The sequence below is a fragment of the Mytilus trossulus genome, chromosome 6 (assembly GCF_036588685.1).
Source record: "Mytilus trossulus isolate FHL-02 chromosome 6, PNRI_Mtr1.1.1.hap1, whole genome shotgun sequence".
Lineage (NCBI taxonomy): Eukaryota > Metazoa > Mollusca > Bivalvia > Mytilida > Mytilidae > Mytilus > Mytilus trossulus.
The window spans coordinates 25,022,407-25,039,182 of NC_086378.1; the positions used below are offsets into that span (position 1 = coordinate 25,022,407).

The 16,776-nt window shown below is 31.0% G+C and overlaps 1 protein-coding gene across 3 annotated transcripts in view; it reads left to right on the plus strand.

The window, feature by feature from the left end:
• Positions 1-6,038: 6,038 nt before the first annotated feature.
• The window catches only part of LOC134720984 (protein spire homolog 1-like), a 54,685-nt gene continuing 43,947 nt past the window's right edge, over positions 6,039-16,776 (plus strand). For all 3 annotated transcript variants that reach the window (XM_063583618.1, XM_063583619.1, XM_063583620.1), the window contains exon 1: positions 6,039-6,406. In XM_063583618.1, coding sequence (XP_063439688.1) covers positions 6,112-6,406 — 295 coding nt within the window. In that variant the 5' untranslated portion in view covers positions 6,039-6,111. The remainder of the gene's footprint in view (positions 6,407-16,776) is intronic.

The following is a 16,776-nucleotide window of genomic DNA, read 5'->3' on the forward strand; positions in this document are numbered from 1 at the left end:
GTGTTCATCCAAAATATTGAAATGGAAGTTGTATTTTAAAAGTATAATACATAACATATATAAAGATTGAGGATGAACACGGATGCGGCCACTTTCGTTTTTGACAAAAACCATCTGAAAAGTGACATTTTTTTGCATATTTGTTAGATTTGTCATTTTTGAGCTTGAATCGGATCGTTTTTAATAACTAAATAAGTTAAAATCTTTCACATAAATTAATTTAATCATATGAAATAGACACTTAAGTGTTTAAAAAGTGGTCAAAATCCTTCGTCAGATGAAATTTAAATTTGAGGCCAAAATCGGTCCTTACCGGACCTACTCCTTTATCTTATAACTTCACTTCTATTCATAATAGATTCATCATATTTTTATTTTAGTCAAATTTTCGATGTGTACACAGTTAAAAAAAAAATAGATAAGAAGTTTTTAAAGTGTTTATATGATCAACAGTAACAAAAGTTTTTAAATAGAAAAATATAATTTAAGCGGAGCCGGCTAAATAACAAATTTACTATTTTGCCGGTGCCGGTCACCTTTGACCTTGACATCAATTTTGAGGTCATAGGTCAGTGAGCTCAAATCAAAAGACCCCAGGTCAATCACTTGTATAGTTGTGGAGAAATACTGATTTCAAATACATAAGGGGAGAAAACTCCTATAAGGGTTAATCAAAACTCGACTTGAATAGGTTGAAGTTACGCCTTGTTGTAAACAGTTATTTGGCAAACACATCATATCATTTACTGTAACAGTTTCTTTTGAATAACGATAACAAGCAAAATTCAAAATTTATAACATGACCTTGACCTTTGACATCGACCTCAATTTTCCTTAAATGGGCCAAGGACTTTATATCAAAAGACTGTAGGCCTCTCCGACTTATAACGTATGAATTGATCCAACATATATCGCCTATCTTAAAATTAAAAAAAAAAAACTCCCATAAGATGTCTTCCGATCACTCCAGTCAACAAGAAAAAGAGGGCACAGAGAGATAACTCCTATAAGAATAAGTGTTTGGTCACACAGGGTGAGTTTTGAAACCCCCATTACTGTACAACATCAGTGGCAAAAAATCCATTCGATATGTTGTAAGACAAAAAAGCATCTCAGACGTCAGAATAAAAACAAAAATAATCAGAAGAAAAACAAAAGGTGTTTCCACGGTTTAAGCAGTCGAAAAGCACGGCGTGTGCAATGCCAAAATATAAGTACACTGTACAATAGGACTAACGATGTATAATTGTGAAGCGATACATTGAGAATGGAAGTGGGGAATGTGTCAAAGAGACAACAACTCGACCATAGAACAGACAACAGCAGATGGTTTACATATTTCGTATATATAAACCATTATAGTTAAAAGTACGGTCAACACGGAGCCTTGGTTCACACCGAACAACAACGGTCTAATATATATGAAAAAGGGGGTAATCGAGAAACGGGAAACACTTATGAACAACATCAACAAACAACAAACACTGAACATCATATTCCTGACTTATGAAAGGGGCATCAAATGCAGCGGGTTTAAACATTTTAATAGATACCAACCTTCACCCTTATCTGAAACACTAAAATTTTGTAACATCACTTCTTCTTCTTCTTCTTCTTCTTCTTCTTCTTCTTCTTCTTCTTCTTCTTCTTCTTCTTCTTCTACAGGATCACTTTGTAGTTGCACGTATGGCTTGTAGTATGTATTCTTAGTTGCGTTTAAACAGTTATAAGGCTAGTTACCGGACATATATACAGGGGAATTATATATGTTTACGTAGTAAAATAGTAAAATAGTTCATTCTTGAAAGATAAATGTTGTAAAATAAGTTACTTCACCCACGTTCGCACCGGTAAAAAGAATAACAAACTTGCAGCATTCAAGTCTAAAATAGTTCACCTTTCACAATATGGATTAAGGATCTAAAAGCTAAAAACACTTTGTATTAATTGAAATGGCTAAAGTCTTTAGTTGTTTTGAAATAAATTCCTAATTTATTTCGGAGAAAAACTCATTTTACGTAAATGTATGTATGGGCTCTAAACACAATATCACTCTAAAATGAGAGTGGGATATCCCTTTTGTACTAAGGTTTCTATGCACGTACAAACAAACTTCCAAAACCACATGTATATGTGTAGTTATGAAATAATTTTGTAAACTTTTTTTAAATAGTTATTGATAACGAAATCTCCAAAATCAATAAGCATTTAGCAATTATACATAGATTACGTTTGTTGAATTCTACAACGTCACTACAGATACGGGCATAGCGCACGAGTTTGTAAATAAACATGCCATGAGACAGGACCAAAGAAACATTGCTATTCAAAAAGGAAAAAAAATACTAGAAGGGAACGAAAATTCTTGTCATTTGTCGAGAATTATTTTAAAGAATTTCCTGGTAAATTTATACACTAGTAATTTTGGGGCCCTTTATAGCTTGTTGTTCGGTGTGAGCCTAGGCTCCGTGTTGAAGGCCGTACTTTAACCTATAATGGTTTAATTTTTAAATTGTTATTTGGATGGAGAGTTGTCTCATTGGCACTCACACCACATCTTCCTATATCTATTATATCTAGAAAAGGTAATTTATTGCTGCTTTATAAGAATTATTTAAAGTCAATTCTCTTACATGTATGTATGTATGTATGATTCTTGGTGATTTGAAGCAAAATATCTTTAAAGGCACTAGTAACTGTTGTAAATGTAGATCATCACTGGTATTTACTTAATCGATTGTTCTTATACTTTGTCAACATGTAGATTTTACCATGCTTTTTCCCAGAAATATGATAAAAAGTATGTGTCTGACACTGTGCTATTTTTCAAGCTATAAGTTATTCAAATTCGCCTTATTTAAATATATTGAATTTTCAAATGAAGTATGAGAAGATACATGTAGGTTCTATAGTGAGCTTTTATAAAATAAGAATAAAACAGACATTTCATAAGCATTATTTTACAAAAAAAGATTTATAAAACAATTGTCTCCCTTTATATGGCTAAGTTAAAAACAAAATCATGAATTCAAAAGAAACCAAATATTTTGTATTCGTAGAAAAAGCAATAAATCAATATATCACGAATTTCTTTCTGTATCTGATACAGTCTAACACATAAATTGACATTTTGTCTAAAATATATGCCGATTTAAGCAAAGAACTAGACCGATTGCGTGATGTTATTATACAATCCAAGATGGCAAGGTTGTCAACAAACTGTCCATGTAGCAGTTTAATCACTTTAGTTCACCGTCGGGGAATATCAGTTTCAGTAAGTAGATTTCTTTTATCATAACAGAAGAAGGTATCATATGAGTTGCAATACATAAACCATATGAGACGGGTTTTTCAATGTTGATAACTTGGTAAACGGACAGAAAGTCACAGGACAAAAAGTCACAGGACATAAAGTCACAAATGTGATAGGACAAAAAGTCACAGGACAAAAAGTCACAAACAGTTTTTTTTACAATTGTTGGAATATTTCAGAGAAACATCTTTAAATAATTACTTTTTAATACATATATTCATATTAAAGTTAATGAAATTTATCATTTTACTTGAAAAATGAAGATTTATTTTATTTTAATCATGCAAAAGACATATTTCTTGGCACTATGAAGCCATTTAAGTGCCAATCTACTTTGACATTTTGTTTTCTTAACAATTATTTGATCATCTTTTATATTTTTTTTATAAATTTTGCTTACAAAATTGGGTAATATACAATACTTCAAGAAAAATGCAAAAATGTTTTTTTTAAAATAAGCATTTGTTATTCAAAGAAAATAATCAGAAAAAATGAATTGTGACTTTTTGTCCTGTGACTTTTTGTCCGTGACTTTTTGTCTGTGACTTTTTGTCCTGTGACTTTCTGTCCTACATTCGATAACTTAGCCAATACATTGTAAAAACCCTTACCAGCTTATATGTGCAGTTGAGGTCTTCAGTAATTTCTGGAAAGCAATTTAAGAAAAAATAGAAATGTTCAGGTGTAATGCTGATTGGAGATCTCGAAGAAATATCTTTTTGTTTGTGTACTTCTAATTGTAATATAAATTGGATTTTTTCCTTTGATGTTTTGATGAAATAATTTGCTTAAAAAGTGTAATGAGGGAAAAACCATGGTATATTATATGCAAATTGATGTTGTACCATACTTTGCTAAATAAATATGCAACTCAACTAGAATCCAAAGGAAAAAAGACGGAGTTTCAGCCATGGTTTAACATATTCATTTTTATATTATTCCATGGCTGAAGCTCCACCTTTTTTTCAAATGTGTCCGCCTCTTAAATATTAAGGAAACTGTTAAACGTACTAAAAGGTCACTGAGATCTTTATTTGTTTTCATTTTATAACAAAAAGCAATAATTTATTTGTGCCCACATCTTAAGAAACCTTTTTCAAACAATATAGGATTGTTACGAATTCCCCTAATTTTGGAAACAATTATTAAATGTTTCTTCTTTAAGTTGTGAAAAAAATGAAATGTGAAACTATCATTTCCTTTGCTAAAATCCAATTAAATTTCGATTTAAAAAAGGAGGTACCTATAGAAAAAGGAATAAAAATCGGCTGAGAAAAAAACATTTTTTTGCGATCAATTAGGGGAACGTACACTATCTACGCTCCCTGGATCCGCTACTGTTTAAATACAGTGTGTTATCATTAAAATTGTGTTTTAATAAATAATATTATAATTGAATTAATAAAATAACAGAAAAAAAGCAGTTTGTACGAAAACTAGAAATGTATAAATATGCATTTTTCAATGAGATGAAAATTCTGTAAAATATGATTAATTTGTATAATACCTTGAAAAAAAAAACCCCAAACAATTCTTACAGTCATTAGAATAATTATTTAATCCTTGTCGCTGGATTCCGGCATTTTTATTTATCTCAGTCTGATGACATTATGAAATTAACTGCGCAAACAATCATACCCGGGAGCAAAATAAAATAAAAATCGGGAAAATCCGACATTTTCTTTCCATTTTTACAAAACCAGGGGTTCTATTACATGAAATACACAGTCAGAAGATCATACAGGAGGCGCAAAGGTGACTTGCGCGAGCTTCCGTTTCATTGGATAAAACTATAATGTGATCAATTTCCAATATTAGTTGAAGGTCTTGAAGCTGTCAATCATTTTATTTATATTACAAATTTTATATACCATGTGTCTTACTCATTAACATATTTAAACAAACTCATCCTTCGGATTCGTTTGTTTAAATATGTTAACTCGTAAAAACCATGGTATATATAGTAGAGTGGGGTGCTCATTTTCGCCACATCTTTCCATGTTTTCTATAGTTTATGGACAGGTCTAAATGTTTTTGAAGTATACTGATATTTCTATATGAAGATAACTTCAAATGCAAAATATTCTTAAGCTTGAAAACGGGTTTGTTTAAAAAAAAATCATCTGAAAAGTTAGATTAAAGTGTGTATGAAATTTCCGGATGTTTTGTCAATGGGGGACACATATTCGCCGTTTTTACACATCTATTTAAAACCAAATAACCGCAGCTTTTAACAATTTTGATCAAATCAATTGCATGATAGATGAATTGCAGACATTTCAAAGGTGTAAAGAATTCAAAATTAGGGCATTCAGTCAAATATTTACTTGAAAATACTTCTTTGAAATCATGTTTTTTATTCAGGAAATTGTCATAAAATCGTTCTCCGTTTTTCGGTCATTTTCAATAGGAGCCGCAATTTTGTCTCAGTTTAAAAAAAAATTTCATATTTGTTTTAAAAATATAATTTACCGGTACATTTCTTCCATTTCAGACTTCCTTTGAAGTGTTTACACCTCAAAATTCTAAAACGGCGAAATTGTGTCCCCGGCGAAAATGAGCAGCCCACTCTACTTGGTTAATGATTTTAAGACTAACAACGACATTTTAATTTATAAACCCAGCCTTACTGGCAGATCTTACTTACAGTACTCTGCGGGCTTTGATTTTCAGATTGTTGCTAAATAATTTAGAGTTATCTCCCATGAAGTAAATAAATATTTCGGTATTTAATACCAAAATGAGTGCGATCAAAGCGTGACATGTTTTCGAAACGACCGGATAGATAAAATGGGATTATGGCGAATACGAGCCAAAATGAGAATGGTGATATATTTATAGATTCTTTATCATTAGAGGATATATTAGTAGCTTTTAATAATGCTGTCAATGAGGAACAGGCTTGGTCAGTGTGTTACCAATGTGCACAATTTTTTCAAAACTTCGAAAGTCAATCTCTGGATGATTGTCGTTTCAAGTATCACGAATTGTATAAATATGGAAAACGTGCTTTAAAATTCAATAAGGATGGTGCTGTGCTCATAGAATATTCAGAGATTAGTCGAGGCACTGGAAAGGGTCCTCCAGGAAAGTGTAAGTTTATTTTAATTTTATAATTAACTTATAAATACATGAATTTCTAACATTCTAATTACGAATTTATATGTTATACCAAGCAATCTCGAGGCTGTAGCAGATGCTGACTTACAATATAAAAAAGAAGATGTGGTATGATTGCCAATGTGACAACCGTCCACAAGAGACCAAAATGACACAGAAATTAATAAAGTTCTATAGGTCACCGTACGGCCTTCCACAATGAGCAAAGCCCATTCCGCATAGTCTGCTATTAAAGCCTTAGAGAACTTTAACGGTAAATGTAACTATCATACAGGCTATGCATTCAAATAACTCATAAATTTTTAGACACTGTAATAACATTCAAGAGGGTCATTATGACCAATATGGGGGTACCTTCATGATGAATGACATTAACAGTAATTATTGATGCATGACAATAAAATGTACACTGTCGGTTAGACAATGAAAAATTCAACTGATTTTGACCTATCTGATAGGTAAAATTTTTGGACAAATCCCAATAGGATACTTTGACAAATCATGGTAAAATTTGAACCAATTTGACCATAACAATAGCTGAAAATTACTGTTAGATGACTGACGTTAAAGGACCTGATATTATACTACCCTCATAACAAAAATACACGTTATCACTTTTTTTCGCCATTACTGAACATCACACAGTCACAGGTTCCAGTAAATTTTTATGTCACAATGGAAAAGTGATTGTTGTATGACGTCAATAGTTCAAGCGGGACAGATGCTCGGGTCAGCTGGGAATAGTGATAAGGTGTACATGGTGTATGTAACCCAGTGTCTGCTTCTTGTCCTGACGATCAGTAAGAATTTGGTACCATTTCTTTTAATGGAGCATCACAGATTTGATACCTAAGGCAAACTCCTTGTGTTCGATTGTTTATTTGTGGATAAATTAAAAGGCTGAACTCTTTTGTCAGAGAGGGCCATATCAATGAATTTGAAAATTTCAAAGGCAATTCTCTAAACATTAAGGTAGCCAATATTTATTCCTAACTGTCATTAAATTATTACATTGAACATACATGTATCAGAGAAGAGATTTTACTTGCAAAGGCTTCATGTAATTTTTGATTTTTTGTTTTGACGATTTTAACTAAGGGTTGTGTGATCATACATGTAGAATAGATGATAATCACTTTGTACATTCTTTTGAGCTAACTCACAAATGTACAAAAAATGTAGCATCAAAGGGAGAAAGTAGAAAATTGTTTGTCCTTGACATTGTTCAAACAAATAGTTGATGACAATAATCGTGATAATCAAAATCAAAAAAATTGTTGCATCTAAAGCTCAAAGATTGAAGGAATCAACACATGGGGAAGATTTTCATTTGAACCCCTTTTTGATGGAATAAGAAAAAAACACAGATAAGGAAGGGAAGCAATGAAGGTCTTGCATATATATTCATCATGTTAATGTTAACTGTATGCATGTATTTTGTCTGAGGGCCCCAATGAAAATTAGACTAGTAATTTCTAATTGAGTTACCCTCTTTAAATAAAGAATTTATTATTATTATTATTATTATTATTATCATACAAGAAGGCAATGTACAATGTATTACTAAATGTATATATACATGTATATCATGTATATTGGCACTACTACATTTTACTAGTCATCAGGTTGTGTCTTTTCTTGCAGGATGTCTTTTTTATAGCTTTAATTTGTTATCCAGAGTGTATTTTGTATAGCAGGATTTCCAGCACATTTACAAATTATTATTGTACAAGAAAGTAACCACCAAATTACATCTTGCATCAAGTTCCTTTTCAGTAAAAAAAGACTGGCGCGTTGGAGGAAAAGAAGACAAAGAAAAGATAAAGAAGTACAGCAGCACATATAAGAAAAGTTTATCATTGTTTATGTTGCAAAACAAATTTACTGTTTTAAAAAAGATATAGTATAATACATGAAGTTTACCATAAAGTTGTGGTCACATCAACTTGAACCTACTTACATAATGATATGTCTATTCTTACATGTTTTATGTGATCTTTAAAAATTCCAAATGAGGGTTTTAAACCAGATTTTGCTGTTCACTGAACATGGAAATGTGATAGTGTTAGCAGCGCATGGCGTTCTCTGGATCAATGTTCTTGCTTATATTTGTCTTGTTTTCACGCAATTAGTCTCCTGCATTAACAGATTTGCATGTTCAGTGTGGTTTACAAACCCTTATTACACACATGAATGGCAAAAAATATGTCTTGACAGACCTTGTTAAGTGTTTTTGCTATTTGTACAAATTTGTTTAAGTTTTGAAAAGCAGCCAAATTAAAGGTTTTAAATTTCTCTGTATTGTTAATTTTCAGCCATTTTCCATGATATAAGAAATCTCATATGTCATTTAAGAAATAGAAAGTCATTGTAAGACAACAGCTCTATTGAAGTATGTGGAGGTAAATCATTTCCTCAATGAAATCTGTCAATATGTGTTAACCTGACAATACTTGCCTGACCTCACAATTATACTATACACATATCATGTTAATTTGATTAATATTGTATTGTCTATATAGTACATGGATCATGATTATAGCACACAAATAGTAAATGAGTCCTGGAATCATGAAAATATGTCTAGACTCATCATTTTCATAACTTGTGGGTCCAAATATGATTGTAAAATGTTGTACCAACACTGAGCACTTACAGTATACCATCATTTTATTAGATATTTAAGAACAGTTTTAATTTGCTGTCATTTTTTTATTCATTTTTGTCATCAAGACTGAAATCGTAGATGATATTTACATGTATATACATGTATGTATATAAAATATAAAATTTCATATTCACTGTAATGGCCATGGCAGACGCAGATCCAGCCATTTTAAAAAGGGGGTTCCCAACCCAGGACATAGGGGGGAGTTCCTACTACATTTGTATATGTTCTCATTCAAATGCATTGATCGTCCCAAAAAAGGGGGGGTTCCAACACCCGGAACCCTTTCCCTGAATACGCCACTGCATTGATCGTCAATGGACAAACATAGCACTCTCTGAACTAGCCTACAAGAATGTACCAAGATTAAAATGTGTGATAGAGAACATCATACAAAAAGTGTAGGTGGCATTTCTGGATTTTTCCTATTGGTGATGGGTGCTTGGATAATACAGTCACCAATATTTATTGAACATTAGTTTAATATATAACTGTTTATCATGACTTGTTTATGTCTAATTCTTAAAGATCGTTTAATTTCAATTTCAAAATCTTTCAAGTATATGTCAATTAAGATTTTTACAGTCAATTTGAATTTGTTTATTTAAATAATCTTGTAAATTTTTTATCATTTGAATATTTTATGACATTTTTTATTGGCGATGAATAAACAACTATTAAAATATTTTCAACTGATCAAAGATTCTTAAAATGTATATATATATTTTAACTTAATGGGGGGAATTATATTCTTACAGTGAATGATTTGTGCAATGGACTGACGAAACTTTAATTTAATTTTTGAACGCCTACAATTTTAATTTTAAAATTTGTAATAAGGTCAATGTTTATTTTACAAATTAATTTAAGTAAGAGAATAACGGAGTCATCGATAAAAATAGTTTGGAATTCTAAGACCTGCCATTCCTTCTTTTTGTTATTTGTTATTTAATTACATATTTGAACATTTTATTATATTTCCTGTTTGAAATATGAATAACTGTAAATAGCACATGTGGACAGTTTAGGTTAACACTTTCAATTAGGTTTACATGTAAAATCATTTCAGATGTTAATTTGTTTATGCATACCTTTCATTTTACTACATTGTAATTTAGTGCACATACAGTGCTTAATTTTTTTACATGTCAACTTTTACTTATACATGTATCTACAAAACATGTCAAGTCAATTAATATTATGTAGAATTAGATATACTTTTTGCATTGTACCTACATGTACTCTATCAATACATGAATATTAATTATTTAATTTTTGTTGTGCTAAACAACCATAAATGTTGACAACTGACGTTTTATTTCGTCTTTAAATTTCAATAATTTGTCAACTATTGAAGGTATAATTAACTTCTAAAGTTTAAGATTTAAAAAGTACAACTGCATGAAATATTAATTCTGGTCATTTCTATATATATATATAGGAGACCGTTTTATGAAATCCTTCTAGAACGTCTAGGATTTGGTTAGGATTTAACTATATGGTGTTAATTGAACTATGGGGTTCAAAGAGTTCTCTATTGTTTGAACGTGAAATAAACAGTGTAAATATTTGTGTTTATTTTTATCCTATAAATACACTTGACACATTCTTTATGTAGTAATTTGTTAATTCTTGTCTTTGATTGATTTAAGATCTTGATAGTAATCCTGGGGGCCATTGTATCCCCATAAGGATTTAGATTTTAGACTTTTATGTTTGTTTGATTGGGAATTATGTTATTTGAGACCCCCTTTCTATTGTATTTGGTGATAAACCTGTAAAAACATTATGCTATGTTATCTGTTATCTTATAATTTGCCTGATTGTGATTTTTTTTAATTTTTTTTGTGCTTTCACCTTTATTTTTACTTTTCATGTAAAATATCTTAGAGGTATTTACAAATTAACCAACTTTAATTATGCTCTGTATAGCGATAGACCTATATAATTACTTTGCATTTATCATATTTAAAAAAAAACATCTATAAATATTTTGTTGTTTTAAAACATGATGTCACAATATCTATATATGGAATGTTCATTGATACTTTTGTAAGACATTATTATAGTTTGAAATTCCAGATTGAACAATTATAATTAATGTCCTCATAATTGACATATTTTTAGCCTTTTGTTTGGGTTATTCAATTTGTATGATTACTCTAGAAAAGGAGTGACTTTTGTATGATTTTGTAACAATGTTCTTAAATATTTTCAGAAATAGTATAGTTATTTTATAGAAATGCATTTGGAATTTGCGTAGTTATAAAGTATGCACAATTAGATGTAGATATAATTAGAAAACCAGAAGTTTCCCCCAACAATTTTTACATAATTTATCTTTTAAGATTGTATAGATAAATGTTATTTTACGTTATTGCCTATGATATTTTAACATGTTTAAAAAAAGTTGTGTTAGTTGTGTATTAACAATTGTTCACTTTGTTTATATTTTATATTTTATTTTTAATGCGCCTATTTAAGGTTTTGATATACATGTATGTAGGTATACATATCTAAACTTCATGAAGGCTTTACAACATGCATGAAATAAAACATTTGTACCATTTTGTCATTTATGTGTTTTAAGCTTGTAATAGAGGCTTTTAAGTATAATTTTATGTTTAAAAGATCGGAGTTATACATAAGTTTAGTTATAAGTGGATGATAATAGACTGAATTGTCAACACGATTCGTGTGACATTTGTAAAACATGCATGTATACATGATATTTTTCCTCCATAATACAACATATATATTTGTATGACAGTCATATAACATGTATATGCTTCTAAACTTTTTGTATTTAGAATATTTGAATGACCCTGTATTAAAAGTTTCGTTAAAATTAGTAAATCTTAAATATAGATTTAAAATGCCTTCACCAAGGCGGAGGGGGTGTTTAATGTTACCCTTGACCGTACATCCAGAATAAGTTTACCAGAACTTTAGTGATGTTTTGTTTTTCTCAACCAATAGTTATGAAACTTGTACTCAATACTTATGTATAACAAAAAAACACTGATCAAGTCGAAATTTTGGTGGCGTTACTTTTACCATTTATGAATTATGCACCTTTCTAACATTATGCATGTATGCCAGTGGGAGCCTATCTGTATCCCATAGACACATTCTTCATTTATTTGTTTAAATAGGAGTTTTAAGACTATTTAGCATATTTTATAGTGGTCTTGCCTCAGTCTCTCAGTTTAAGAGGTCACAGTAGATATTATCTACACAGTTAGTAGTCCATATTTCAGACCATTTAATAATGACATGGATGAAATTGACAGTTATTGACCAGTACCTGATTGTCCTTAGGATGTTAACATAAGTGACCATTACATGATAACACATATACTACCTCAATTATCCGATTGTAATCAAATTCTTTGATGTGATAATTGTATATTCATACCTGTCACATATGAATTCACACGAGACCTTGAATTTTCAGGTAGTATGAATATATTACAACTCCTACTGTGATGAATATATATGTAATTCACAAGGACAATACTATAAAATATTCAGATTTATTGAACATGTATATTTCGTGTAATTTGATGTAAACATTCTCCCAATAAGCACACAGGTGACCTAAGCTGTCAAATTTGTTATTTTAATGTTTAATTGAATTTGAACTTCTTTTTATTAATTTGCTTTTGATAAGATAGTTATTATTTTCTGTAATTCTGTAGATTAATATATATATAGATGATTTAACACCATGTTAAACCAAAAAGAACTGAATGTATGATAGTGAATTTTCCAATTTTCTCCTAAATTGCATAAAATGAGAGTGACCATTTATCTAAACTGAAGATAAATTATGGTCATTTATTTTTTACACAGGCTTCATTATTTTCATACAACTTTTTCTTTTTCGACCTGGAAAGGTCACTGATGACACCTGACACTAATTAGGCTCACTTTGTAAAGGGACCTGAACTGTTAGACCTTTGTGACATACAGAAATACAGTTTGACAATTTGTCACTGAAAATTTATCATCTTTGTTTATTGTTTCGTTTGTAAATGTTAAAATGTAAACAATGACCAGTACTGGTCCAGTTTGAAGTATAAAACATTTCTCAGATACTTTTTCTTCACTTTGCTGTATTTATTTCCTATCCATTAAATTTGATCAGTTCAAAGAAAATATCTAAAAGAGGGATGAAAGATACCAAAGGGACAGTCAAACTCATAAATCTAAAATAAACTGACAATGCCATTGCTAAAAATAAAAAAGACAAACAGACAAACAATAGTACACATGACACAACAGAAAACTAAAGAATAAACAACACAAACTCCACCAAAAACTGCAACTTGAAATTTTTATTTTTTCTCTTTGGTATTTTGATAATGATGATAATGGATGAATGTTTTACATCCAGTGACAAATAAATTGCATATTCAGGATGAAGAGCATGTGTTTATACGAAAAAGATAATGTTAAAGCTGTTTATTTTCATATGTAAATGTGATCATGATATTTTACTTTTCATGTGCATCTTTCATTTTATAGGGTGACACATACTCATGTACTGTGGATATATATTGAAATTTACTAGTTTTTTTAGATATTATAATTCATGGTTTTGCCAAAGTCTGCATACTAGCTTACAGACATTGAATATATATTTAAAGTTGTGGTTTACTTGTACATTGTACTAACAAAATTGTTAACTTTAGAAAAATAATGAGTCCACAGTACATTTCAAATCTGTACAATGTACGCAGGATGATCAAATGTGTAAGTTTATTTATTTTTGGTATAGAATTTTATCAAACTTTGATTTCAAGAAAAGAATATCCAATTTCGAGACTCATTGTGGTTTGTTTTCTTTTCCTCTAAATTTGTGGTTTATTTTATTATTGCTTGTTCGGTGACCTTAGGTCAGGTCAAATCAGAGTTTTTACATTGACAAGTTGACAAACAGTGGTCGTTTGACTTTTAATTGTAACATAAAATAATTACTGGCCTCACTGCCCAGGTATTCATGCCTGAGGTTTTGAAGGTTTAAATGTTTTTATCCTTGTTTTATTGTCCGAGGCAAGCCGACTGTAAAAAAGCCTAATCTTTGCTGAACCATTGTACATTGTATAGGATCATGCTCATTTTGTCAATATTGTGTATAGGTGTATGATGTTGTTGGTACAGGTGTCTGTCTCAATGTCCCCCTCCAAGTATGGTTTACGTAAAATGCAGCTTTATATTTAAAAATAAGGTAGTGATATCTCTCTATAAATGTGACGTCCTTTAAATGGTTCAGAATTAAACTAATAGTTACGGCTCACGAAATTTACATTCTCTCGACTGGTATTTTTTGCAAATACCCCTCCTTAACATGATATATCTGTTGACAAATTTTATGGTTATATCAGTGTTTAATAAAGTCCCTTTAGCAAATCAAAGCACAGGTTTTCAATTAGTGCTGTTGAAATGAATAACAGAACAATAATTTATAGAAATTTTCTTCCTGAAGATATATTTCAATATGCAACATTTGGGGATGTCTAATTAAAAATGACAATTTTTTTTTATGCAAAATATGGCCTTAGGAACAAACCAGTTTTAAACCTACTGATGTAGATGAACATTTGTATTGTTAATGTTTTACTTTTAATTTTCAGTTTAAAAATAAGTGTTTATATATATATATATATATATATGTATTAACTGCCATAGACAAAAAAAACCCAAATGGTTTTTTGCAGTTTTAGTTTTTTGGTGCTTTTAAGGTTTTTAAAGAGTATAAAAGAAATTAACTAATTTTGCAAAGATTTTTCTATAGGACATGAAGTTGAGCGCCTGCTATTTAAAATTTTGATCTGAGCAAGGGGATGATATAACCCCTTGATCAGAATGATTTCTGGGTTTCCTTACGAAAACGCAGACTTTGCTGTCATTCCATTTATTATTTTGAAACTGCAGGTTACTTGGACGACTATATATCACATTTAGTTGAAAAGCTTGTCTTTTACCCCAACTAAGAAGTGGATCCAGCTATTTGAAAATGGGGTGTTACCAACCAAGAATAAGGGTAGCCTGGGGTCCTGGCTAATCTTACGAAGTGCAGCTAGATATTGGGCCGGGATACCTGGCTAGAATAAGGGGGATTCCAACCCCTGGAACTCTCCACTCTCACTGGATCTGCCCCGATGTCAAAAATTCATATAATGAAATGCTTGCAAGACCTATTATTGTAGATTTTTTAACAAAAATATAAATATATAGGAATTTAAGTGGTTTTATGATAGGTTTTCATACCTTGAAAAAGTAAGTTTTAAATGGTTTAAAATTGGTTTGGTTCCTTAAACTGTTCAAACAAAAAACGTAAATTGAAACAACACTAAAAATCTGTTGGCCTTAGGTTTCCAATTGTAAGAAAAGGTGCAAATATTAAAATTTAAAAAAAAGAAATACATCAAAAGAATTGAAGAGCTGTGTCTTCTTGTAATAAGTTTTTCACTAGCGACAAAGTAATGTAAACATGAAGTTTGACAACACACACGCTATAGAATATGTCAGCGTTTCATGTCAGATAGGGTTGACAGTTTTATGTAAAGAGATTGTTGTTTAATCTACTTAAATGTAATTAGTTGGGTAATCGAAGATTGAATACATGTATAGTTGCATTGCTTCTAATCTGGGGGCATTCTCTGTATAATGTTGTGAAAAATAATAACCCAATTAAATGATTTGGAAGAGTTTCATTTTTTTCTGATTTGAATAACGATTTTAATTCTGATTTCAATTCCGATTTTAATTCTGATTTCAATGCCCTACCTAGAGGAATTATGTTTTTTCCATCCTTAGTATATGTATGTAGGGGCCTCCTTGGTAGAGTGGTCTTCTCTAAGTCGTCTTAACTACTGTATCATTAGCCTGTGAACAAGTTCAGTCAGTTGTGGGATCCAGCACAGTCAAGCACAGTTTAGTCGACTTCAATCTCAATTGAATAGGATTTCAGTTTTCCTAGTGATTGTCCGTGGTTCTCTCAATGACACTCAAGCTGCCTCCACAGGGGTGGATCCAGCCATTTTAAAAAGGGGGGTTTCCAACCCAGGACAAAAAAAGGGGGTGTTCCAACTACATGTCCCCATTCAAATGCATTGATCGGCCAAAAAAAAGGTGTGTTCAAACCCCCGGACCCCCCCCCCCCCCCCCCCCTGGATCTGCCAATGCTCCACCAATATAAACTATTATCATTGAAATTGTATTAAACACCAATCAAGCAATGATATATTTTACAATAAATGTTAAGTATGGAAGTCTGAGAAAGACAGTTATTTTGTTGCAGAACATTCAGAGAATGTTTATTTTGACTTCCTATCTTAATATACATGATAAGGGGGGATAGAACCTTTATCAGGACTCTGGGATCGGGTGTTTTTAAGCGCGGGATTACGGAATTGACCCTCTCAGGATTCGGGAATTCTTTTTTTTGAATTTCGGGACCTCAGGATTTTGTATTTTTAAGTCTGGAATTTCGGGATCAGGATCCTCCTACCCCCCACCCCCCTCAATGATGTGCCTAACCCCAAACTTTTTTGAGAAAGAGCTATCCTATCATAGTGCCCACCACACAAAGCTAAAATTTATCAAAATTTAGAGACCAAAAACTTCCTGGACGAATATCAAATGTAAATACATGTAGACACTAAGT